The sequence below is a fragment of the Ovis aries genome, chromosome 5 (assembly GCF_016772045.2).
Source record: "Ovis aries strain OAR_USU_Benz2616 breed Rambouillet chromosome 5, ARS-UI_Ramb_v3.0, whole genome shotgun sequence".
NCBI lineage: Eukaryota > Metazoa > Chordata > Mammalia > Artiodactyla > Bovidae > Ovis > Ovis aries.
In genome coordinates, this window is record NC_056058.1 from 55,995,085 (window position 1) to 56,020,977 (window position 25,893).

Below are 25,893 nucleotides of genomic sequence, written 5' to 3' on the forward strand. Positions count from 1 at the left end.
AGTCAAGGCAAAGCTGGGAGGATAATACTAGTCATCTCAGTAGGATGGTTCCATCCCTGAAGCAGCCCAGGAATTGTTAACGCTCTTAAAGTTGTTCCAGAATTATTCTTAAGGGGATTGTCTAGACCGTGTGGATTTATTTGACTTTCACAGGGACAGACACAAGTTAATCATTACTGTCTTTTTCAATTAAATAAATGTTCCCAGTCATAACTTTTCCAGAATAGACTATAGAGTAACATGATAGCTAACAATGTAGAAACATAAACTCAGATTCCTTCTGACATCTTTTTCTCCTCAAACTCTATATAAGTGTAACAAGTTTCTAGTGACACTGTGCTGCGTCGGGGGAAACCACTTCATTGCTTAAGAGAGTATGATAACAGAGACTTGAATATCTAAGAAAGCACATAGGGTATAGGACTAAAAAATGGAGGGCATGTATCATGTAGTAAGTTTTATGAAGAACTTTAATTATCACACTTAATTTTTAACATCCTGGTAGGCAATGGCACCCCACTCCAGCACGCTTACCTGGAAAATCCCATGGATGGAGGAGCCTGGTGGGCCGCAGTCCATGGGGTCGCTAAGAGTCAGACACAACCGAGCGACTTCACTTTCACTTTTCACTTTCATGCATTGGAGAAGGAAATGGCAACCCACTCCAGTGTTCTTGCCTGGAGAATCCCAGGGACGGGGGAGCCTGGTCGCACAGAGTTGGACATGACTGAAACAACTTAGCAGCAGCAGCAGCAGCTGTTGTTTAGTGGCTAAGTTGTGTCCAACTCTTTTGCAACCCTGGGGACTACAGCCTGGCAGGCTCTTCTGTCCATGGGATTGCTAAAATAAGAATATTGGAGTGGGTTGCCATTTTTTTTCTCCAGGGAATCTTCCCAATCCAGGGATTGAACCCATGTCTCCTGAATTGGCAGGCAGATTCTTTACCACTGATCTACCTAGCAAGTCCAATATCTTGGAAGTAGGTCTCTTTATTTCCATTTTAGAGACGAAACTGGGCATAAAGCAATTAAGGGACTGGGCCTTGGCCTCTTGATATTTAACCCCTGCCTTTTCTACTCTGCCCCAGAGCCTTATCCATGATCTTAATGTCTGGCAGATGCTATTCCCCTTGACCATCGTCTTTAATAGGTTTACAAGAAATTTATAGTCTTTCTACCCCTGCCACACACACACTTAAATCTGATTTAGGTGGTGATTCAGAGATCGTTTGCTTTGACATGAATAAAACAAGGTTTCCATTTTGATGGAATTAATCAGTTAAATTTGATATAAAACACACTTCAAGAAAGTTCTTATGGTGGTGGTCTGTCTGCGCAAGGAACGGTCTTTAGTCTGATTCATATACAAAACAGCAACTGAACAGACAGAGTGTTTGAGTTCTCAAAGTTTAAGCTGGGAGGAGAGGCAGGGCACCAATCAGAAATCACTGAGGCAGCTTCCTATATGAGTTTAAGTCTTCTGTAATTGGAAAGTTTCCCTCATGGAGATTTCTATCCATGCTACTCTTTGTCTATCCGCAGTATATATAGGGACTTGCTAAGTCTCTATGAGGGAAGAAAGACTTCTCAGTGGGCCATCTCCTTTAGCCACCAGTAACATTTTAAAGTATCCAAATTAAAAACAAAAATCTATGAATTATCAATGCCTATGGAAAATACCACCCTCAATTTCAGTTCCAAACTTCTACTCCCATTTCCTGAGAATACTGATTAAAAAGCATCTTTATGGTACAATATACACTTCTCTTATTTTAAATACACAGCCCCTAGTCCAAGGCTCTTCCTGTGAGGATAACAAACGAGCATGGGTTTTCAGAACAGGCTGCTCACCAGCTCACTTCCAGAAGAGTGTGTCTAGACCTGAGGCAGAGTTGTTGTTCCTCACCAACCTTAACCCTCTATCAAGGACTGCTTGTAGGACAACCCCTACAGCTGAAAAACAGCCAGTCACTGACTGTTCTTGAAATTGCTCTTTTCCTAGGATGTATCAGATCAAAAGAAACAGGCAAATCACACAGAGAAGATGCAAGACCAGCTACTGACTCCAGAAATGTTGAAAGCTGCAGTGCTTAGTTGATGGGGAATTGCCAGTATGTTTACAAGGCGTTGCACACGTGCACGTAGAAAGTCCCCCTCACGTAGGCATAGCACGCTAGGTTAGAGGGTGCAGAGAAGGTCCCCCAAAGGACCAGGAACTGTTTGTACAAGACTCGGCTCAGCCTTGCCTTAAGGCATCGACTTAGGACCCCACAGACCACATTGCCAGCAAGCACTGAAACTCAGCTGCGATCTTCCTGCCCTGCACCCCAAGTGCAGACTCTGAGCAAGTCAACCCAACAACCAACAGAGGCTCTATCATCATACAGTAATAAGCCCATTCTATTTTGCTAATTGCTTTCTTGGGCATGCACCAAGTTATTAAAAGGACAGTGACAAAACAAGAGAGCTTGGATAAATGTATGTGGTGGCACCTACAGCAATTTGTTTTCCCCTTAACGTTAGTTCCAGTTACTTGTTTGCATGTGAAAGAGAACAAGGAGATTGGCAAAACATTTCTAAATTATTTTCTACTCAGCTGCATCAGTGCTGAGACCACCTTTGCAATTGTTATCCTGCTCTTCAGAAAAGACTTTCCTTGTAGAAAACAGACTGATTTTAGAAGCAGATCTGAGTCTGTGAGATAGACGCTTTTGCCAGGCACGAGAGTCTTCTAGGAGCTGCAGAAGGCAGTCTCGGTAGAGCCTGTGGGAAGTCAGACACCAGCCCACTTTTTCCCACCCACCCAGACACTCTCCCTCTCTGGTCTGTACCTTCCGTGTGGCAGCTGGAAGAGAGGATGGTGTTCGGAGGTCTGAAGATGTAAGGCAGGTAACGAGAGAAGCATTTCATCTTCCAAAAAAGAAGGCAAAAGAAAAAATCTAAATAAAAAAACAGTGTCCTGAATCCATCAGGATTCTCTCGGCCTTTAAAGCTGGCTACATCACCCACATGTTTACGGAGGCTCTCTCCCCGTGTTGCAGAGCTGGGGAGCCTGAGGAATAACTGAAGCTGGATCCCATGTTGCCATCAGCGCCAGGGAGCACTGCCTTACATTTCTGCATGCAGCTCAAACTCAGAAGCCCCTAAGCAAGCCGCGATATAGCCTCTTCATTGGCTGCAGCTCCTCTGAGCAGGATTTGCTGAGTAAGTCAGTCTTGCCTGTAAACACACGCTGAAATGCCCTGCCTGAAACCTCTCTCTTTTCCCGTGTGGTCAGTTTCTCTTTTAGCAAGAGAAATCCAGCAGGATATGGGAGGCGTGAGGATAAGTGACCATCTCTTATTTAGCTGAAAGATCAGATGAAACAAAGACAGCATAGTGTTCTGCCCTGGAGAGAGATGATTGTTAAAAGGAGCCAGCCGTAAAGCCATGGGTCTCAGGAATATTAAAGTACAGCAATGAAATGGGTCTCTGTCCTTGCTTAATCTAGACTGAGTTCTAGTTTTTTAATACGAAACCCAGACAATAGGACCATTTATCATTTAGGTGAAGCCAAACGCTGGGTTGAGTAGTCGGTGACAGAGGGCTAACACAGACAGATTCTGGGCTCCACTATGGCTGTTTTTTCCTGCCAGCACTCACGCCGAGGCAATAACTTGGTTCTGAGTTATTTGCTGTACAAATTTAAAGCCACAACACAAGAATAGAGGCTAAACCCAAGGGAAGTGGCCTTTCACCAACCTGTGTGCCCTGATGGCATACGAAAATCTGGAACAAGGAACTTGATGCAAGGATTACACAACTTTACCAAAACTCTCACTGAGATTGCAGAGACAGAGAGAGAGAATATTAAAGGAAAGGACCAATTGCCAAATACAAACGATTTAGATTTGGGAGTTGGTTTGGTTATGACCCAGGAAATGGTAATAATTTTGGAAATCTTACTGCTGGAAGGTAAGCACAAGACATCATCAGTTTGGGATTTATAAGTTCCATCAAATACACTATTGAGTATGACAAAGAGAAACAGGTGAATATTTTCTGTACTGAATTCAGAGGCACAGGAAATTATTTAAATGGCCCATAAAGGAAAACCAATGTTCCCCTGAGTGAAAATTTTAAAAATAAGATTTAATGTAAAGTTTGCCTTGAAATCTGATAGGATAATTTTTGAGCCTTTATGGGCTCTCCTCTCTATGAAAAAATCCTTAATTTAGCATTGGAGAAATGTGCTAGTCTGCCCACAAGAGCAAAGACTTAGAGCTGTAAGTAATTATAGAGTCAGCGCAGGCCAGGATGTAAGTTCACTCTTCCACCGACATGCTCTCTCCCTGATTTCTGGACCACTGCAACATGATGACAAACTACTGCTGGGGACGGAACATTAACCCTTTGATAATCGTGTTATCGATCACTTCCTTAGACCTTGAGACCTGGTATGGCTGGGCCATCCCAAATAAGGTGCTGTTTAGACAATGCCTAAATGGTCTGGATTAGTTGTGTGGATAATGTCAAATTCACAACAGATGAGCAAATCCGGAGGCATCTTCCTGCGAGATACAGAAATCTAATCCCTGATCAGTAATAAGCCAAATGGAAGGAGGCTTTGGGACCAACCTGACCTGAGTTTGAATCCCAGTGCATTCACTTATTGGCTGGGAAGATATAAACACAGCTTTAACACTTGTTAGCCTCAGTTTCCAGATCTATAAAATGGAAACAACAAGGTTTTCCTCCCACTTTCTTGAGTGAAAGGAGATAATAAGCATGGGATGCACCCTGTTCATTATAGACACTTGCCAAACTGTCGCTGCCAAGGCTGTTCTTACTGTTCTCGCTGTTCTCGTCAGCTTTCTCTGAGCTCCTACAGCCACAAACACTGTCAGAGTAATGAAAGAGTGGGTGTCGTTAAGAGAGTGGTGCTGCCATTACACCACTTGGGTTTAAGCCAATCTTTTATATTGACTTACTGTGTGATCTTGGGCAACATACTTAACATCTCTAAGACTCTTGAGAGTCTCTTAGACAGCAAGGAGATCCAACCAGTCAACCCTGATGGAAATTGACCCTGAATATTCATTGGAAGGACTGATGCTGAAGCTGAAGCTCCAGTACTTTGGCCACCTGATGTGAAGAGCTGACTCATTGGAATGGACCCTGACGCTGGGAAAGATTAAGGGCAGGAGGAGAAGCGGGTGACAGAGGATGAGATGGTCGGGTAGCATCATTGACTCAATGGACATGAGTCTGAGCAAACTGTGGGAGATAGTGAGGGACAGGGAAGCCTGGTGTGCTGTAGTCCGTGGAGTCACAAGGAGTCAGACACAACTGAGCAACTAAACAACAAGAGCAAGTCTTATTACAGAGCTAATAAGGATAGTAATAGAATAATAATAGAATGTTACAGGATAGCATGAGGGCTAAACAGGATGGCTTATAGAAGGGTTACACACAGGGCCTAGAATTTTGTAAGTGCTTCATAAGTTTAATTGCTATTGTCTATAACAGTAATATCAGCCCTTAGTCACAGTATCTTATGGCATTTACTTACCTATCTTATCTAAACAATGAAACTGTAAACTTCTCAGGGGAGATATCAATGTCTAATTCATCTTTGTACTCCTAGTGCCTCACCCATTGCCTGAATGAAGTAGGTACTCAATCAGTATTAGTTGAATGAATAAGCTAATGACTGAGTGAATGAATCCACATATAATGGAGAAAGCTTCTGAAAGATATTTTATAATTTTATAATTTTTGTGGAGTGCCCTCCACAAATGAAGTGAATTTGAGTCCATCATGAAGCTGGAATATATTATTTAAGCAAAGAGATTATGGAATGCATGGAGAGACATGCTTCAACTTTGCATATCTCAGTCTTAGATACACACAGTAGGCATTTAGTAAATACCTTCGGAGTCACTGGTGGACCTTCAATAAGTACTTCCTGGGTGAAAAAATACTCACTGATGGTGCTGCCCATAATGTTCCTTAAAGAACTAAATAAATAAATGAACATTAACGGGACACAGGGCGCTCGCAACCAGTCAGAACCTCATAACCTCAGTCATAAAATAAATGTCTTCTCCAGTCCCAGTTTAAAATGACTGATTTAGTGCCAGGCCTATGGACCCTACCTACCCATCTGCAGAACGGGCAAGGAATAGGAAAACCAGATTTGAAATATCCTCAGATAGGTGATTCCCAGGTGGGTGGTTTGCACTGCACTATTCGAACTCCTCAATGTGCTTTTGTGTCTTTCTCTCTTTGATTCTCTGAACAACTCCATTTTATGGAAGTAAAAACAGGATGAGAGGATATAATAGTTTATCCAGAGACAAACAGACCCTGATCCCATGCCCCGCCAAACCAGGAGATCCAGTGTTTCTGCATCACAATCACTGGATGATCTTGTGAAGATCGCAGTAGCTCTCAAGCCTATTGATTCAGACTCTCTGGGGATAGACAAGGAATCTGAGTATTTAGCAGTCCATGTGATTCTTAAAATTTGAGAACCTCTGGAGTAAGGTATTTCATTTCATGCTTTGACTTGAAGGGTCAGGGTAACAGCGCAAGTTTTTCAAACATCGTTCTCATAAATTGTTTGTCATATCACTTTTGCCCAACAATTAGTTCTACTTGACTTTATATCAGCCATCAGACTGAGCAATGGGGATACAGGATATAAGATACCATCCTTGCTCTAATGGAGTATGTTTTCCAGAAAAAAGAACTAATAAACTATCATATATAGCACGATAGAGGTGACAGCAAGTAGAGGTTCTGAAAAGTTTCTTTGGGATTATGGAGCCCCAAAGGTCAACATTAAAGATCCATGCTTTTCTTCAAGGTCATTCAGGATCACCCAGGCCACTCAAGTTCACCCAGAATCTCCCAGGGTCACCTCACATCACTCAAGATCACCCAGTGCCACCCAGAGTCACCTAGAGCCACACAGGGTCATCCAAGGCCACCCAGTGCTAGGCAGTTTTGGTCAACCTACCATGTTCATCTTTACATTTTGAGTGTCTAGTCCACTGGCAAAGGACAGACTGGCTTCCATCTCTGATATTCTGTCCAAGTGTCAGCAACCCAGTATGAGGAACGATGATAATATGGTATTTGCCCATAAAGAGATCCATAATTTGCATTAGGTATTATTTATGAAAGGTTCCCATTAAAAGGAAATGGTCTTACTGGAAACCTAGAAAATAAAGAGTTAGCAGTCATTTATTCCATAAGTTCAACTAGACTCTGATGTGCCTCATGTCATCACAGATCAGAGCATAGCTGCCAGCGGAGGATGGAATCTTTCTATGGCAAAGGGAGGCTCCAAGGCAGTGGCAGAGGTGCCTGAAGGGAAGGCCCGTGAGCAGAGAGAAAGGGAAATGAGAAGCCTAGGAGGAGGGAAAGATAAAGGTGACCCATTTTAGGTGCCATGCGAGAAGGGCCTGGAGTCTGGCCCAGGGACAACAAATGCCCCAGATGACTTCTAAATGCCAGGTTCTGACATCAAATGGCCAAAACAAAAAAAGTAATTAATTGGGAGACTGTTGAGTGCTGCACTATGGATCAGGCTGTTCCAAGCTTTCTTAAACTGAACTCATGGGAGCTCAATAAGCGACTTTGTCCTGCAAAGTCTCAACTGGAACTTTTGCCTTGGGGTCAGTGGGGCTGGGGGTCCCTAAGCAATCCATGCCCATCAGTGCCAGTTCTGCTGCCTTCTCTCACTGAAGCCCAACTCCTAAGGGAAAGCTACCCCGATCAGTCTCTTTCAGCATGTTTCCACAACCTCCTTTGGGCAAGTTGCATTATCATGGTCTTTCATTTTGCTAAGAAAATTAAATTCTGGGTGGAGGTAGGTAAGAGAGGAAACTAGCTTATTTAATATCAGTCAGGCTAAGTCTGCCCAGGTTTTTACTCTCAAGTCAAAGCAGAGCAAATTCCTACTCATTCATCAAGTCCTTAAATATCACATCAGAGAGAGGTTTCTTAATGCCTCAGACAGGGTCAAATCCATCTGCTACTGGCTCTCAAATACCATGCTCCCCTTTAAAAACACACATGTATTACTGATCCTATTTGTCCAGCATCTGTATATGCCAGGCATTGTACATGGTGCTAAGAAGTCAGTAGACAGATAAAAATACCTGCTCTCTTCTTTGGGTATCATCATCGCTCCTAACATAAAGAGCCACGGTAAGGATTACATGAGGTAACTCATGAAAGTGCTTAGAATTCTACCTGGTCCAAAGCAAACGCTATTCAATTACTTCTATAATTGCTATGAAATGTCTATCTCCCTGGCCAGGCTCTAAGTGAGGGTAGGGCTTTGACTTTTCTTTGCTGAATCCTGAGTGTGAAGTTCACTGCCTGGCCCATAAAAGGAATTCAATAAATATGTGCAGGACTGAATTGAGTTGAACCAAACACGGGGAATTCTGACATAACTGCCATCATCCTCTCCACTCTCTCCAGTCAATGCCTGAATTTTATAACCTGGTACATTCTGATCTGCAAGGAAGAGGAACCTCTTTTTGGTTAGTTCATTCATCCACTGATACAAGGTAATATTTTTAGTAACTATTAAACTCTAGGCACGCCTCTGAATGTTGGAGGTGCAGCAGTGAATAATGTATTAAGGTTTAGCTCATTGAGTTTATATTTTAGAAGAAGGAGAGAGACAATAAACAAGTCAACATTAGATCAACAAGGTTATTTCAGATGGCAAAAAGAAGAATAGTGATCCAGCAATTCCACTTTTAGGTATTTATCCAAAGAAAATGAAACCGCTAACTCAAAAAGACATACACCCCCATGTTCACTGCAGCACGATTTACAATAGCCGAGATGTCGAGACAACCTAAGTGTCCACTGGCAGATGAATGGATAAAGAAGATATGCTTTGTAAACACACACACTCAATGGAATATTACTCATCCCTAAAAAGAAGGATATTGTACCATTTGTGACTACTTGCATGGGACTTGATAGCATTACACTAGGTGAACTAAGTCAGACAGAAAAAAATAAGGACCATGGTCTCACTTATATGTGGAATCTAAAAATCACCAGCAAAAAATCCCCACCCCAAGCTCATAGATACAGAGAACAGATTGGTGGTTGCCAGAGGCAGGGGGAGGCAAAATGAGTTGAAAGAGATCAAAAGAACAAAATTCTAGTTAAAAAATAAGTAAGTCATAAAGAAGCAAAGTATGGTGACTATAGTTAATAAAACTATTGCATATTTGAAAGTAACTAAGGGAGCAGAGTTCCAAAGAATAGCAAAGAGAGATAAGAAAGCTTTCCTCAGTGATCAGTGCAAAGAAATAGAGGGAAACAATAGAAAGGGAAAGACTAGAGGTCTCTTCAAGAAAATTAGAGATAGCAAGGGAACATTACATGCAAAGATGAGCTCAATAAAGGACAGAAATTGTATGTATCTAACAGAAGAAAAAGATATTAAGAAGAGGTGGCAAGAATACACAGAACTATATAAAGAAGATCTTCATAACCCAGATAATCACGGTGGTGTGATCACTCACCTAGAGCCAGACATCCTGGAATGTGAAGTCAAGTGGGCCTTAGGAAGCATCACTATGAACAAAGTTAGTGGAGGCAATGGAATTCCAGTGAGCTATTTTAAATCCTAAAAGAGGATGCTGTGAAAGTGCTGCACTCAATATGCCAGCAAATTTGGAAAACTCAGCAATGGCCACAGGACTGGAAAAATCAGTTTTCATTCGAATCCCAAAAAAGGCAATGCCAAAGAATGCTCAAACTACCACACAATTGTACTCATCTCACATGCTAGTAAAGTAATGCTCAAAATTCTCGAACAATAAGTGAACCATGAACTTCCAGATGTTTGTGCTGGTTTTAGAAAAGGCAGAGGAACCAGAGATCAAATTGCCAACATCCGTTGGATCATCAAACAAGCAAGAATTCCAGAATAACATCTATTTCTGCTTTATTGACTATGCCAAGGCCTTTGACTGTGTGGATCACCACAAACTGTGGAAAATTCTGAAAGAGGTGGGAATACCAGACCACCTGATCTGCCTCTTGAGAAATCTGTATGCAGGTCAGGAGGCAATGGTTAGAACTGGACATGGAACAACAGACTGGTTCCAAATAGGAAAAGGAGTACATCAAGGCTGTATATTGTCACCCTGCTTATTTAACTTATATGAGAAATGCTGGGCTGAATGAAACACAAGCTGGAATCAAGATTGCTGGGAGAAATATCAATAACCTCAGATATGCAGATGACACCAGAAAGTGATGACACCAGAAAAAGAACTAAAACACTTCTTGATGAAAGTGAAAGAAAAGAGTGAAAAAGTTGGCTTAAAGCTCAATATTCATAAATCTAAGATTATGGCATCTGGTTCCATCACTTCATGGCAAATAGATGGAGAAACAGTGGAAACAGTGGCTGACTTTATTTTGGGGGGCTCCAAAATCACTGCAGATGGTGATTGTAGCCATGAAATTAAAAGATGCTTACTCCTTGGAAGAAAAGTTATGACCAACCTAGACAGCATATTAAAAAGAAAAGACATTACTTTGCCTACAAATGTCTGTCTGGTCAAAGCTATGGTTTTTCCATGTACAGCTGTGAGAGTTGGACTATAAAGAAAGCTGAGTGCTGAAGAATTGATGCTTTTGAACTGTGGTGTTGGAGAAGACTCTTGAGAGTCCCTTGGACTGCACGGAGATCCAACCAGTCCATTCTAAAGGAAATCAGTCCTGAATATTCATTGAAAGGACTGATGTTGAAACTGAGACTCCAATACTTTGGCCACCTGTTGTGAAGAGCTGACTCATTTGAAAAGTCCCTAAAGCTGGGAAAGATTGATGGCGGGAGGAGAAGGGGACAATAGAGGATGAGATGGTTGAATGGCATCACTGACTCAATGAACATGAGTTTGAGCAGACTCTGGGGGTTGGTGACGGACAGGAAAGCCTGGCATGCAGCAGTTCATGGAGTTGCAAAGAGCTGGACACAACTGAGCGACTGAACTGAACTGAACAGAACTATTAATACATATGCCTACAACTAATGTTATTTGTCAATTATACTTCATTTTTTAAAATGTAGACTGTGTAAAATAAATTGAGGGATGCAGTTAGAGTGGCTGATTTGCTTGAATGGTCATGGAAGGTTTCTCTGAGGAGATGACATTTTCAGCTGAGACTGAAAGACAAGGTGCTGGCCAAGAAGGGTTTTGGTCCTCTCTTTCCCTCTGAAGCCTCTGATTTACCTTCAGAGCAATTTGTTCTTCTAATTTAATGGCTGAAGTATTTGATTAAAGAAACAAAATCATCTATATGGCAATTTTAAAAAAATAAAAATACAATATATGTTCCAAAAAATAAAGTAATAAATTATATAGTGTTTGACTCACTGCATTACTATAAGTTTGGTGGGGACACAGGGTGTGCTCTCTCCATCATTGTGGCATCCCCCCCAGACCAAGCTGAGAAGTCAGTGGAGACCTGATCCACTTTTCTGACTGGCAGTCTGGATCGTCTGCTGAGCCAGCTGTCTTGGCAAATGACTAAAGCAAGTGAGAGGTGGGCAGCCACAGATAAGACTAAAGAGGATTCTGGAGATGGAGGACGGGCTCAATTTAGAGCAGCTGCTAGCATGCAGCAAAGAAAGAGACAAAATGTAGTCACTTAGAACAGAAGATTTTGGCTCTCATTGAAAAGACTGTAGAATAAAAAGCATAATAAAACCAAGCACATTTCCCACTAAATTTTTTATTTTAATTCTTACAGTACCTACAAAAATAGACAAGTAACTTCTCCCAATTTATCAAGAGACATTGGAGCAAATAGCCAACTTGTTTATTTCTTACCTCCCTACTCAACTTTACACTCTGTGCCTTATCCTTCTCCCCCGCCCCCACCACCATAGTCCTTGGCATTGTTTGGGGGTCATTGATGGATAGGTACATGAAATAAAGATATATAAAGATATGTGCTCTCTCACACATGCTCTCTCTCTCTCTCTCTCTCTCTATATATATATATATATATGCAAATATGCATGTGTGTTCAGCCACTCAGTTGTGTCCAATTCTTTTGTGATCTCATGGACTGTAGCCCACCAGGTTCCTCTGTCCATGGAATTTCCCAGGCAAGAATACTGGAGAGGATTGCCATGACTGTCATCTCCTCCTCTAGGGGATCTTTCTGACCCAGGGATCCAACCCACATCTCCTGCATTGCAGGAGGATTCTCTACCACTAAGCCACCAGGGAAGTCCATATATAAAATCTAAACCATAGAAACATGACTTGATTTTAATAGATGAGGATAAGAATCGTCATTACAAAACCACCAAATCTGAGTTCTTACTAGGTTTAGCCACTAGGTTAACCACTACACCTAGAAGATCTCATTTAATCTTAAAAATTATAATAAAGTAAATGTTTTCATCTGTTTACGCATGAGGAAATTTGCACAGAGATGCTAAGTAACCTGCCAAGTGCAAGCAGGTAGAAGAGTTTCGATTCCGGCCTGGACTTTTCACTCCTCCCCCCGCCCTTGCTGTATAGGTGCCATGCTGCTACTTGGACTTTATGGTCTTGACGTTTTCTCCTGTGTGGTCTGATGTAGGACAGAACACCTAGAATCAGACTAAACTCCTCTGTCTAATTGTTTGGAATTTGTGAACATTTGATCAGGGCTAGTCAAGTTTACTCGGAGAAGGCAATGGCACCCCACTCCAGTACTCTTGCCTGGAAAATCCCATGGACAGAGGAGCCTAGTAGGCTGCAGTCCATGGGGTCATGAAGAGTCGGACACAACTGAGCGACTTCACTTTCACTTTTCACTTTCACGCATTGGAGAAGGAAATGGCAACCCACTCCAGTGTCCCTGCCTGGAGAATCCCAGGGATGGCGGAGCCTGGTGGGCTGCCATCTTTGGGGTCGCACGGAGTTGGACACGACTGAAGCAACTTAGCAGCAGCAGCAGCAGTCAAGTTTACTTCTGACCTATTTAAAGCAAGGGTTCGCTAATGCCTAGCATGATCACGCTGGGGAATCTAACCAAATCCATGCATCCACCTATCACTGACCCCAGAGAGCCAATATGCACTGAAGGTTTACTGTTTCTAAGATACAGTGCCAAAGACAGTAGGAATGTGTGCCTGCTAAGCCGCATCAGCCATGTTAGACTCTGCGACCCCATGGACTGTGCCCGCCGGGCTATCTGTGGGATTCTCCAGGCAAGAACACTGGAGTGGGTAGCCATTTCCTTCTCCAGGGAATCTTCCTGATCCAGGGATTGAACCCAAGTCTCTTATGTCTCCTGCACTGGCAGGCAAAGTGGGGGGATGAATAAAAAACAGAGTATAAAGATATGAAAAATATGAATATATTAAAAATTACAGAAAGGCCACAATACAGTAACAGGTAAAGTGCAAAGCAGGAAACTCATACCTAATTGGGACATGGAGTCAGATTCCAAGAAGACTTCCTGGAGGTGGTGGCATTTGAGATAGCCCTTAAAAGAAGGGGAGAAGCTGAATCTGTAGAGATGTGAGTGGTAAGAACATTCTGATAGGCAGCAATAATGAGAGCAAAAGTTTGAAGACAAGGAACCTCAGGAATTATATAGGGGAATAATAAGTGCTTCTATCAGTCATTCTATTATAAGACATTTCTTAATGCTACTTTATGAACATGAAAATAATAATATCAGTAAAAATTTTAATATATATTTACAACTCAAATTCACTCTTTCCCCTATTTACTGTAAATCAATGGAATTATAAAATGTGCTTTAAATTTATAAAGATTCCAACTTCTAAGCTGGGTCTGTGCACTCACTGGCTTGCATTCAGAAACAGTGGACTTCAATCTCCCTTATCCAAGCTGGGTAAAGAACAACCCAGTTATTCAGTCTGTGTAATGTCTTAAAGCCTTTGTAAGAAGAAAGCATTCCAATGTAAATCCAGGATGTGTTTCCAGTTCCTCAAAAGGAATTGCCTTGTCTGCTTTTCTCCTGTGCAGTTCTGGGTTTTAATTAAACCGTGAACAGTAGGAAAAGCAATAATATGCTAAGATAACAACAACATATCTCATAAGGATTTTTCTGACGACAATGTCCATTCTGGCCGAACGCCCCAATATTCAGCAGCCCGATTTCCCTTTGGTGGGATGAGAACGTGAGAGGATTTTAAGGCAACCGGCACATGAGCCTGGTGGTGAGACAGTTTTCTGACCTTTAGGCCACCCTTTGCAAGAAAAGGCATTTGAGTGATCAGGCTTAATGCCTTCTCTGGAAAACACTTTTAATTCAAGTTTTCCCTTGATTCTGAGAGGCCATAATAGTAAATCTTTCAGGACGTAACAGGGGAGAAAATGTTCCACTTGTTGCTCTTGAGGCACAGACCAAGACTTGTTCATTCAGCCAAGACTTCCCCAGAGAGTCCTCACTGCACATGCAGCCTGCGAGGAGCTCTGTTTGGCCTGCGGAGTATTTTATATTTTAATGCAAACTTCATGCCTTTAAATGGGCCGTTCACCCACAAGTCTCTCTGCATCTTTGGAGATTTACACTTTTATATTCCTCTCTGTTTCTGTCTATAAGCTTTGCTTTCCAGCAGGGCTCCTCAGCTTCAGCACTGTTGTCATTTGGGGCTGGATAATTCCCTGTTGGTGGTGGCAGAGAGGTTGGGGGTGCAGGGCCTGAAGGATGGGGGAGGAGGTCTATGCTGTGCGTTGTAAGTTTAGTAGCATCTGCTACCTACTAGATGCCAGTATCGATCCTTCCCCACCTTTTTGATTGTTGTAACAATAAAAAAAATTGTTTTCAGATACTGCTGAATATCCACATGAAGAGCAACCCCCCTCCCGTAACCACCCCCACAATGACAATCACTGATTTATAGCAACATGGTTTCAGAGAACAGGTCTAGGGTCATGGTCTCCTAGATTGTACATCAGGCAGCATAATGTGGGTAAGTAATACATTGATTAGAAATAAGGAGAACTGAGCTCTAACTGTACTTATTCGTGTCTCAGTCTTCACCTCATTTTCACACAGATCTGGTGTATAAATCCTATTAAACAATATTCATGAATTTTTTTCACAGTTTCAAAATATATCATTGATGCCATTTGGTCTAATCTGGGTCTTTAGGCAGCCACTGATACTGGCACATTGAAAAATGGAATCTCTATTCTGTGATAAATTATTCAAGTTTGAAGGAATCTCATCCACCAATTTGCCTGACAGGGCATTGAACTAGTAATAAGAAACATCACTCTTGCCAGTAGGATGAATTTTCTTAGCTTCCTCTGTCTTGTTGCACTTTGCCAATTTCATGCATGCGTTTATTCAGTAATATTTGTTCAGTACACTATGTGCCAGGCCCTGTGCTGGGCGTTAGGGCTGTTTATATGACTTGTAGAGGTAGTAGACATAGTATACATGGCTCTGTCTCCACAGGGGTTAAGATCTAGTAGAGCAAGCATGCAAGGAGTAAGAAAATTATAAAGCATTTGGGAAGCGCTATGAAATAAAACAGGCTTCCCCGCTGGCTCAGTGGTAAAGAATCTGCCTGCCGCTGCAGGAGATGCAGGAGATGTGAGTTCCATCCCAGCGCCGGGAAGAATCCCTGGAGGAGGAAATGGTAACCCACTCCAATATTCTTGCCTGGAGAATCCCATGGACAGAGGAGCCTGGTGGGCTACAGTCCATGGAGTCTCAAAGAGTCTGACACGACTGAATGACTGAGCACACACACATTCAGGACCTCCTAGAAGGGCCATCAAGCTGAGAGTTCAGGGTTAGGAAAGGCTTACTGGGAAAAGCAAAATCAAGGGGAGATCTGAATGATAAGTAGGGGTGCACCAGGGGAAAAGAAGGTGAACAACATTTTTGGCAAAGACGACAGCTGTGCAGCATGCTGGAGGGGAAGGGATATGGAGCATGTGGGGCACAAGGAAAAATGACGAGTGAGGCTGGAAGTATTCTGAGAACAGTGGAGCCCACTGAGGGACTTAGGGAGTCAAGTGACATGCGTGCACACAAGAAATGATTAATAGTACTGCAGGTACAGGGGGAAGAACAGGTTGGAGGTGGTCAAGACAAGGAGGGTGCAGAAAACCAAGGAGAGTGTTTCAGCATCCAGAGGAGGAAAGATGGTACCCAAATTGGGATCGTGGCAATGGGGTGGGAGAGACCAAGAGATTTCAGAGACTGTAGCTGAGATATTCTGAAGGAAGGATGACATAGGACGAAGACTACACAAGCAAGTGTGTTTTCCGGGAAGTCAGGAAGACAGAGTCATAGGGGACTCTAAAGTGTGGGTGGGCTTTTGGAGGAAGTGGACTTGACTAAGGCCATTGCTGATCATAACAAAAAAAAATGAAAGAACATTTATGGGGCTCCTGCTAAGTACAGGTCCCTGAGCTAACGAATAATAAGCATTATCTCATTTAGGTCTGGCAACATCCCTGGGATACAGGATGTATTATTCTTAGTAAGTGCTCAAGGACACACAACTGAAAATGATGAAGCCAAGATTCAGACTCAGCTTCCTGACTCCAGTGCCCACTGTCTGAACCACCACATATCAGCATTACTAATTCACTTGAGTTGTTCACGTCTAGGTTTAAATCATAGGTCTTCTGGTCACTAGAAAGTTCTAGAAGAATCACTGCCTCACTTAAACTCTTTGAATCTCAGTTTCTTCAGCCATAATCTGGATATTAGAAATACCTCCTTCACGGAGTTGGTATAATGATTGTGTTCGTGCATGTATGCTAAGTTGCTTCAGTCATTCTGACTGTTTGCAACCCTATGGACTTGTAGCACATCAGGCTCCTTTGTCCATGGGAGTCTCCAGGCAAGAATACTGGAGTGGGTTGCCATGCCTTTCTCCAGGTATAATGATTCAATTAGCCCTAATAATGAGAGAGCAAGCATTTATTGATAGTGACTATATTCCATGCTGTATTATGAATACTTTAAATGTATTATCTAGTTTCATCTTCACAAGGTCCCTTGAAGTAGCTTCTTTGTCTCTATATTGTAGATGAGGAAACAGAGGCCCAGACAGATTAAATGCATACTCTGAGCTAAGTAACTAGGATGTAAACATTCTCTTGCATTTCTGAAGCCTGTGTTCTTCACTGCTGTGTCAAGCTGCCTCCACTAAAAAGTCAGATCTTAGAAAGTACTTGACAGGCCAAGAGCCTAGTATCTGGGAAATGTTGCTTGGTGCCGGATACAATTTCTAATCAACTTAAAGTTTATCACATTTCTGATAAGTGCCAGGTACTGTTTTAGGTAGACAAAATAGGCATGGCTCCTGTCTTAATGCCTGTGTTAGGTTTCTGGAAAGTCATTTCTAGTCAACTGTTTTTCCATTGTCAGGCCACTGCTGTCCAGATGAAGTTGGGAGATGTCAGTGTTTTATGAGGAAGGTTCAGAGGAGGCTGAGGGATCCAGGCTTCATCAGAAGCTAAATCCAGAGTGCTAAGCCAAACTTCTGATGTGATTAATCTGACTGTCGCCCCAAAGACCCCACAGAGACCCTTGGAGGGGCTGCTGACCTGCTTCTCCCCATCTTTATGCACCTTTGTGAGGCAAGGAGCCAGTATTTCAGTGTCTAGGTGAAAGAAAACAACTGGCTCCCAGAGGAGTCAGAAACCTCACAGACGTTTGGTGGCCAGATGTCAGGGACCACAGATTCCTGGAATTTTTAAACTGGAAAGGAGATTAGAGTGCTAATCTAACCCCATAGTGTGACAGGGGAACCTGAGTGGTGGATACATTCAGGGGTAACTAGGAGATGGAAACTTGTAGCTTTGTTTATGTTTTGTTTTCTTTCTGCACCCTGGCTCCCATATCTATACAATGTGGAAATAAGATGTGACTGTCAACCTCCCTTCATACTACAGTATGGTATGAATCGAAGTGTTCCAATCACAGTTACCTATTTGCTCACGAACATAATATGGACAAATAATACTTTGATTACGAGTTATGGAGTACATCATGAGAAACGCTGGGCTGGAAGAAGCACAAGCTGGAATCAAGATTGCCGGGAGAAATATCAATAACCTCAGATATGCAGATGATACCACCCTTATGGCAAAGAGTGAAGAGGAGCTAAAAAGCCTCTTGATGAAAGTGAAAGAGGAAAGTGAAAAAGTTGGCTTAACGCTCAACATTCAGAAAACGAAGATCATGGCATCTGGTCCCATCACTTCATGGGAAATAGATGGGGAAACAGTGAAAATAGTGTCAGACTTTATTTTGGGGGGCTCCAAAATCACTGCAGATGGTGACCACAGCCATGAAATTAAAAGACGCTTACTCCTTGGAAGGAAAGTTATGACCAACCTAGATAGCATATTCAAAAGCAGAGACATTACTTTGCCAACTAAGGTCCATCTAGTCAAGGCTATGGTTTTTCCAGTGGTCATGTATAGATGTGAGAGTTGGACTGTGAATAAATCTGAGCACTGAGGAATTGATGCTTTTGAACTGTGGTGTTGGAAAAGACTCTTGAAAGGCCCTTGGACTGCAAGGAGATCCAACCAGTTCATCCTAAATGAGATCAGTCCTGGGTGTTCATTGGAAGGACTGATGCTGAAGCTGAAACTCCAGTACTTTGGCCACCTCATGCAAAGAGTAGACTCATTGGAAAAGACTCTGATGCTGGGAGGGGTTGGGGGCAGGAGGAGAAGGGGACGACAGAGGATGAGATGTCTGGATGGCATCACCAACTTGATGGACATGAGTTTGGGTGAACTCCAGGAACTGTTGATGGACAGGAGGCCTGGCGTGCTGCAGTTCATGGGGTCGCAAAGAGTTGGACATGACTGAGTGACTGAACTGAACTGAATGAGTATTATAGTTTCCCTGGTGGCTCAGATGATAAAGAATCCACCTGCAATGCGGGAGACCTGGGTTTGATCCCTGGGTTGGAAAGATCCATTGGAGGAAGGCACAGCAATCCACTCCAGTATTCTTGTCTAGAGAATCCTCATGGACGGAGGAGCCTGGCAGGCTACAATCCAGGGGGTGGTGAAGATCGGCCACCACTGAGTGACTAAGCACAGCACAGCACAATGAGTATTAACAGATTGCTCATGTCTGTTAATAACATAGAGGCTATTGGCTATCTACAATCGCCTTCCCACTGTTATGGCATTATGTAGGTAGAAACTGAGCCCAGAATCATCTATAGACCTTTATTGCTCTTCCCAAAGATAAGGCTTGTGTTTGCACCCATGTGTAAGTAATCCTTTTACTAAACACATGAGACTGATGAACATTTTAAATTCATGTTGAAAAAAATGTATCAAATTTACCAAATATTAAATATTAAAGAAATAATTACCTGGATGGTGGGATGACAGGTTATTTTTATTTTTGTATAATCTGTGCTCTCTCATTAGCATAATAGCTAACATTCACTTAGTAATTACTTGGTGTCAGGTTCTGTGCTATACATGGTTGATTTACTGCTCATGACAAGTCTATAAAGGAGAAAACTATTACCCGGCCCCCACCCCCCCCATCCTCATTTTACTGAGGAGAAAAGTAAAGTTCAGTCAAAAAAGCTTATGTAACTTATTTAAAGGGACATAGAATGGGGTGCCACTGGGATTCAATCCCAGGCTCTCTCTTTAGAGTTCATGCTTTTAACTCTGATAAATCCATTCTTCCTCATTCCTCAAGTCTGTATTAGGGATACTGAGTATCATTTTATTTGAAAAGAAATGCAACTATTGAGTTGGCCAAAAAGTTTGTTTGACTTTTTCTGTGAGATATAATGGAAAAACTCAAATGAACTTTTTGGCCAACCCAATATTTAAAATTCCAACAGTACATGAATTGTGAACTTCCAGCTGTTTAAAGTGGATTTAGAAAAGGCAGAGGAACCAGAGATCAAATTGCCAACATCCATTGGATCATCAAAAAAGCAAGAGAGTTCCAGAAAACATCTATTTCTGCTTTATTGGCTATGCCAAAGCCTTTGACTGTATAGATCACCACAAACTGTGGAAAATTCTGAAAGAGATGGGAATACCAGACCACCTGACCTGCCTCTTGAGAAATCTGTATGCAGGTCAAGAAGCAACAGTAAGAACTGGACATGGAACAACAAACTGGTTCCAAATCAGGAAAGCAGTACATCAAGGCTGTATATTGTCACTCTGCTTATTTAACTTATATGCATAGTACATAATATGAAATCCCAGGCTGGATGAAGCACAAGCTAGAATCAAGACTGCCGGGACAAATATCAATGACTTCAGATATGCGGATGACATCACCCTCATGGCAGAAGGTGAAGAACTACAGAGCCTCTTGATGAAAGTGAAAGAGAAGAGTGAAAAGCTTGACTTAAAGCTCAACATTCAGAACACTAAGATCATGGCATCCCATTGCTTCATGGCAAATAGATGGGGAAACAATGGAAACAGTGAGAGACTTTATATTTTGGGGCTCCAAAATCACTGAAGATGATGACTGCAGCCATGAATTTAAAAGGTGCTTGCTCCTTGGAAGAAAAGTTATGACCAACCTAGGCGGCATATTAAAAAGCAGAGATATTACTTTATCAACAAAAGTCCATCTAGTCAAAGCTGTGGTTTTTCCAGTAGTCATGTATGGATATGAGAGTTGAACTATAAAGAAAGCTGAGCACCAAAGAATTGATGCTTTTGAACTGTGGTATTGGAGAATACTCTTGAGAGTCCCTTGGACTGTAAGATTAAATCAGTCAATCCTAAAGGAAATCAGTCCTGGATATTCATTGGAAAGACTGATGCTAAAGCTGAAACTCCAATACTTTGGCCACCTGATGAAAAGAACTAACTCATTGCAAAAGACCCTGATGCTGGGAAAGATTGAAGGCAGGAGGAGAAGGGGACAACAGAGGATGAGATGGTTGGATGGCATCACCGACTCGATGGACATGAGTCTGAGCTGGTGAGCTGCAGTCAGTCCACGGGGTCACAAAGAGTCAAACACGACTGAGCAACTGAACTGAATCGAATATTTTAAAAGTTAAAGCTGATTGGCATTTTGCTGTTGCTGTTTGTTTTTCTTTATTTGCATGGGGAAGGTAGAGTTTGTGAATTACTTTTTCAGTTTTAGCTTCATGAATTGGTTTAAGGTGCTATTAAATAAAATATTTTGTAAAGACAGCTTATCTTCAGCAAGTTGTAAATTACTTATTGAAATACATTCTCTCTCAGATACATCCCATGAGAAGCTGCACTTTACATCAATCATAGACTAATAAAAAGGAAGAATGTAAATTCTTACCCATGTGTGAATGGTAAGTTGTAGAAAATTAGCATCCATTTTCCTTAGAAAATAGGCACTTGGTATCAATATTTGGAAATCATTACTGGTTGAATACTGTTTGCATAGAACTGTCAGCACTGAAATTGCCTGATATATTTGATGAACGGAGTAGAGTAGGCTCACATCAAGAACTGACTTCTGCCATAATGTGGGGAAAGGTTGTTTTAAACTGTGATCAGAAGAATCACTCCTGAAAAACAAGTTATCATGATTCTTAAAGAAAGAGCTGACAAAAGTTCTGAAATGCCCAGCATGGTAAAGAGTAAAATTTAAAAAAAAGATCCCTCCATTCCCTGAACTATATATAAACCAAGGACGCCTCAGTTCTGTGGACTCCCCAATTAAAGTGATCTCAACAATGCCTTGAAAGTCAAATTCTAGGCACTGACTAAAATTAAATTTCACTAGTTCCTACTGTGGTCTTCGGCAAGGAGGCCACAGTGAGCTCCAGACCACAGGTAATGTTGAATTCTGAGAGGCGAGTATGAAGACCTCTGAGTTGAATGCAAAACAAAAAAGCATGTGACAAAAAAGTCTGAGTTTAGAGACGAGATTTAACTTCCTCAATACAACTTTAGGGAAAGTTACATTACTAAAGTTCTCCATTGCGGTGAAATGACCTAGGCCTTGTTGGGAGGTCAAATGACCAATTCTCCATTTTATTACTAGTTCTGAAAACATCAGGGTACTCCCATACTTAAAAATCTCCAATGGCTGCAATATCCAGAACAAGACACAAAGTGGTTGCCACAGATTTCCAGGCCTCACCTGAACCTGCTGCTGCTCCTTCATGACCTCATCCTCCCCCCACCCACCATCCCACCATTCTGGTCTTCCTTCTGGTCATGCTAAGTTTGCTTCTGCCGCAGGACCTTTGCACTTACTGTTCCCTGGGTCAAAACAGTAGTCCAGCACATCTTTTGAACCGCCTTTGACCGTGTGGATCACAATAAACTGTGGAAAATTCTTCAAGAGATGGGAATACAGACCACCTGACCTGCCTCTTGAGAAATGTGTATGCAGGTCAGGAAGCAACAGTTAGAACTGGACATGGAACAACAGACTGGTTCCAAATAAGAAAAGGAGTACGTCAAGGCTATATATTGTCACCCTGCTTATTTAACTTCTATGCAGAGTACATCATGAGAAATGCTGGACTGGAAGAAACACAAGCTGGAATCAAGATTGCTGGGAGAAATATCAATAACCTCAGATATGCAGATGACACCACCCTTATGGCAGAAAGTGAAGAGGAGCTAAAAAGCCTCTTGATGAAAGTGAAAGAGGAAAGTGAAAAAGTTGGCTTAAAGCTCAACATTCAGAAAATAAAGATCATGGCATCCAGTCCCATCACTTCATGGGAAATAGATGGGGAAACAGTGGAAACAGTGTCAGACTTTATCTTTTTGGGGGTCCAAAATCACTGCAGATGGTGACTGCAGCCATGAAATTAAAAGATGCTTACTCCTTGGAAGAAAAGTTATGACCAACCTAGATAGTATATTCAAAAGCAGAGACATTACTTTGCCGACTAAGGTCCATCTAGTCAAGGCTATGGTTTTTCCAGTGGTCATGTATGGATGTGAGTGTTGGACTGTGAAGAAGGCTGAGCGCTGAAGAATCGATGCTTTCGAACTGTGGTATTGGAGAAGACTCTTGAGAGTCACAAGGAGATCCAACCAGTCCATTCTGAAGGAGATCAGTCCTGGGATTTCTTTGGAAGGAATGATGCTAAAGCTGAAACTCCAGTACTTTGGCCACCACATGCAAAGAGTTGACTCATTGGAAAAGACTCTGATGCTGGGAGGGATTGGGGGCAGGAGGAGAAGGGGATGACAGAGGATGAGATGGCTGGATGGCATCACTGACTCGATGGATGTGAGTCTGAGTGAACTCCAGGAGTTGATGATGGACAGGGAGGCCTGGCATGCTGCAGTTCATGGGGTTGCAAAGAGTCGGACACAACTGAGCGACTGAACTGAACTCTGCTCATTATTTGGGTCTCACCTCTTTAAAAAAAGCCTCACAGAACTACCATGCGAGGTTGTGTTCCCCATCACCTCATATGACCACAACCCCAGTATCACATTGTATATTCTTTATAACTTGTCACCATCTGAAATTACCTGTGCTTCCAAAAGCTTGCTTTATTCGTCATCTTTCTCACTTACTACAATGAAAGCCCCATAACACAAAAGACCTTGGTTATTTCAAGTACTGCTGTATTTTCAACAGCTAGTACTCAATATTTACCAAACAAGTAGCTGAGTGAAATTCAATATTCTTACCCCTAATCATACTATTATAAAGGTACCTACACTCTTTTTTTTTTTGAAAAAAGAAGCTCTACCTAATAAATTAAAAATAAACACAGAAGAAAAAGCCATAATTCTTCCTTGAAACCTTGAGCACAAAACCAGGTACCTCTCCACATTGTCTATGTGCTTAATTATTTATTCTCAGCTTTTAAATTCCATTGACAAATAACACAGGGAATAAGCTGGCATGATGCTGAGCCTGCTTAATTAGTAACACAAAAAGAAAACAAAAGGCAAGTTATTGTCTCATATATCCAGATACCAGCTTTAAGGAAGTCAGCCCACAGAAGCTTGGCCTTTGGATTTACTGGAGCCCAAAGTGTCTAAACTCTGGGAGTTGGTGATGGACAGGGAGGCCTGGTGTGCTGCAATCCATGGGGTCACAAAAAGTGGGACATGACTGAGTGACTGAACTGAACTGAATGTTCTACAAAGAACGAGCCAATGAACTTCTACCCTTTGCCCAGTGGTGACACTGGTAGTAAAGAACCTGCCTGTCAATGCGGGAGCCATAAGAGACACAGGTTTGATCTCTGGGTCAGGAAGATCCCCTGGAGGAGGGCATGGCAACCCAATCCAGTATTCTTGCCTGGAGAATCCCATGGACAGAGGATTCTTGCCGGCTATAGTCCATGGCATTGCAGAGTCAGACATGACTGAAGTGACTTAGCATGCATTCAGCAATAGAATTCGTCTGCCTCTGCTTCCTGTAGTTGGCATGGTTCCTGCTGGAAAGCCCAGATTTTATCACAGTATCTTCTACTTGGAGATGACCATGCCGTTTCAAGTTCCTGTGCAAGCCTGATCTGCATAGGGCAGCTAGGCTAATCCCATTCTCCTTGTTAATGTTGGTTGAGAAGTGAGTATATGACTCAGTCTAAGGCCAAAGGGCCATCACAAGAAATTGTTAGGGACACTGCAAAAGAATTGTAAAAACAACAACAACAACAAAAACCCACAACGATGTCTTTACACCAGAATTAGTTGTGTCTGAATGTGACGCCCTGAATGCCTACAGTTGTCTTGGGACAAAGCTGACATTCCAAGGGCAGCAAAGCAGGGAGATGGAGAGAATCTGAGTTCTGCATGCTGTACTCCAGCCAGGGAATTAATCAACTCTGCAGGACACCTGACTCAGGGCTTATTTTGTGAAAAACTGACTTATGACATTGACCTAAGCTCAACTGTGCTCTTTGCTTCTGACCTTGGCACCTTACCATTTATTATTGACCTACTATTTAAATGAGCATTTTGTGACTAGTAGTTCTCTATCTAATTCAAGCAGAAGTTCAGGTCTTTAAAATGGTCTCTAAGGCCCCCTACTTGCACCTGCTTTTCCTTATCTCTGTCTCCACCTCCCACAACTTCTCCCTTTGGTCACTCAACTCCAGCCCCACTGCTCTAAACCCTTTGACTGTGTGGATCACAACTGTGGAAGATTCTTCAAGATATGGGAATACCAGATCACCTGACCCGCCTTTTAAGAAATCTGTACGCAGGTCAGGAAGCAACAGTTAGAACTGGACATGGAACAACAAACTAGTTCCAAATCAAGAAAGCAGTACATCAAGGCTGTATATTGTGACTCTGCTTATTTGACTTATATGCAGAGCACATCATGTGAAATCCCAGGCTGGATGAAGCACAAGCTGGAAACAAGATTGCTGGGAGAAATATCAATAACCTCAAATATGCAGATGACACCACCCTTATGGCAGAAAGTGAAGAGGTGCTAAAGAGCCTCTTGATGAAAGTGAAAGAGGAGAGTGAAAAAGCTGGCTTAACACTCAACATCCATGGCATCTGGTCCCATCAGTTAATGCAAATAGATGGGGGGAAAAATGGAAACAGTGTCAGGCTTTATTTTCTTGAACTCCAAAATCACTGCCGATGGTGACTGAAGCCATGAAATTAAAAGACACTTACTCCTTGGAAGAAAAGTTATGACCAACCTAGACAGCATATTAAAAAAGCAGAGATATCACTTTGCTGACAAAGATCCATGTGGTCAAAGCTATGGTTTTTTCAGTAGTCATATTCAAATGTGAGAGTTGGACCATAAAGTCTAAACTCTGAAGAACTGATGCTTTCGACTTGTGGTGGCTGGAGAAGACTCTTGAGAGTCCCTTGGACTGCAAGGAGATCCAACCAGTCCATCTTAAGGGAAATCAACGCTGAATATTCATTGGAAGGACAGATGCTGCAGCTGAAACTCCAAT

General features: G+C 42.2%; 1 protein-coding gene across 3 annotated transcripts in view; it reads right to left on the reverse strand.

Annotated features, from left to right (window-relative positions):
* The window catches only part of PPP2R2B (protein phosphatase 2 regulatory subunit Bbeta), a 522,252-nt gene that overhangs the window by 478,955 nt on the left and 17,404 nt on the right, over window positions 1-25,893 (reverse strand). For 2 of the 3 annotated variants that reach the window (XM_042250619.2, XM_042250617.2), the window contains exon 1: window positions 2,831-3,187. The exons of the other annotated variant lie outside the window; for it this stretch is intronic. In XM_042250619.2, coding sequence (XP_042106553.1) covers window positions 2,831-2,909 — 79 coding nt within the window. In that variant the 5' untranslated portion in view covers window positions 2,910-3,187. Of the gene's footprint in view, window positions 1-2,830; window positions 3,188-25,893 lie in introns of those variants that run through there. 3 annotated transcript variants of the gene reach the window in all.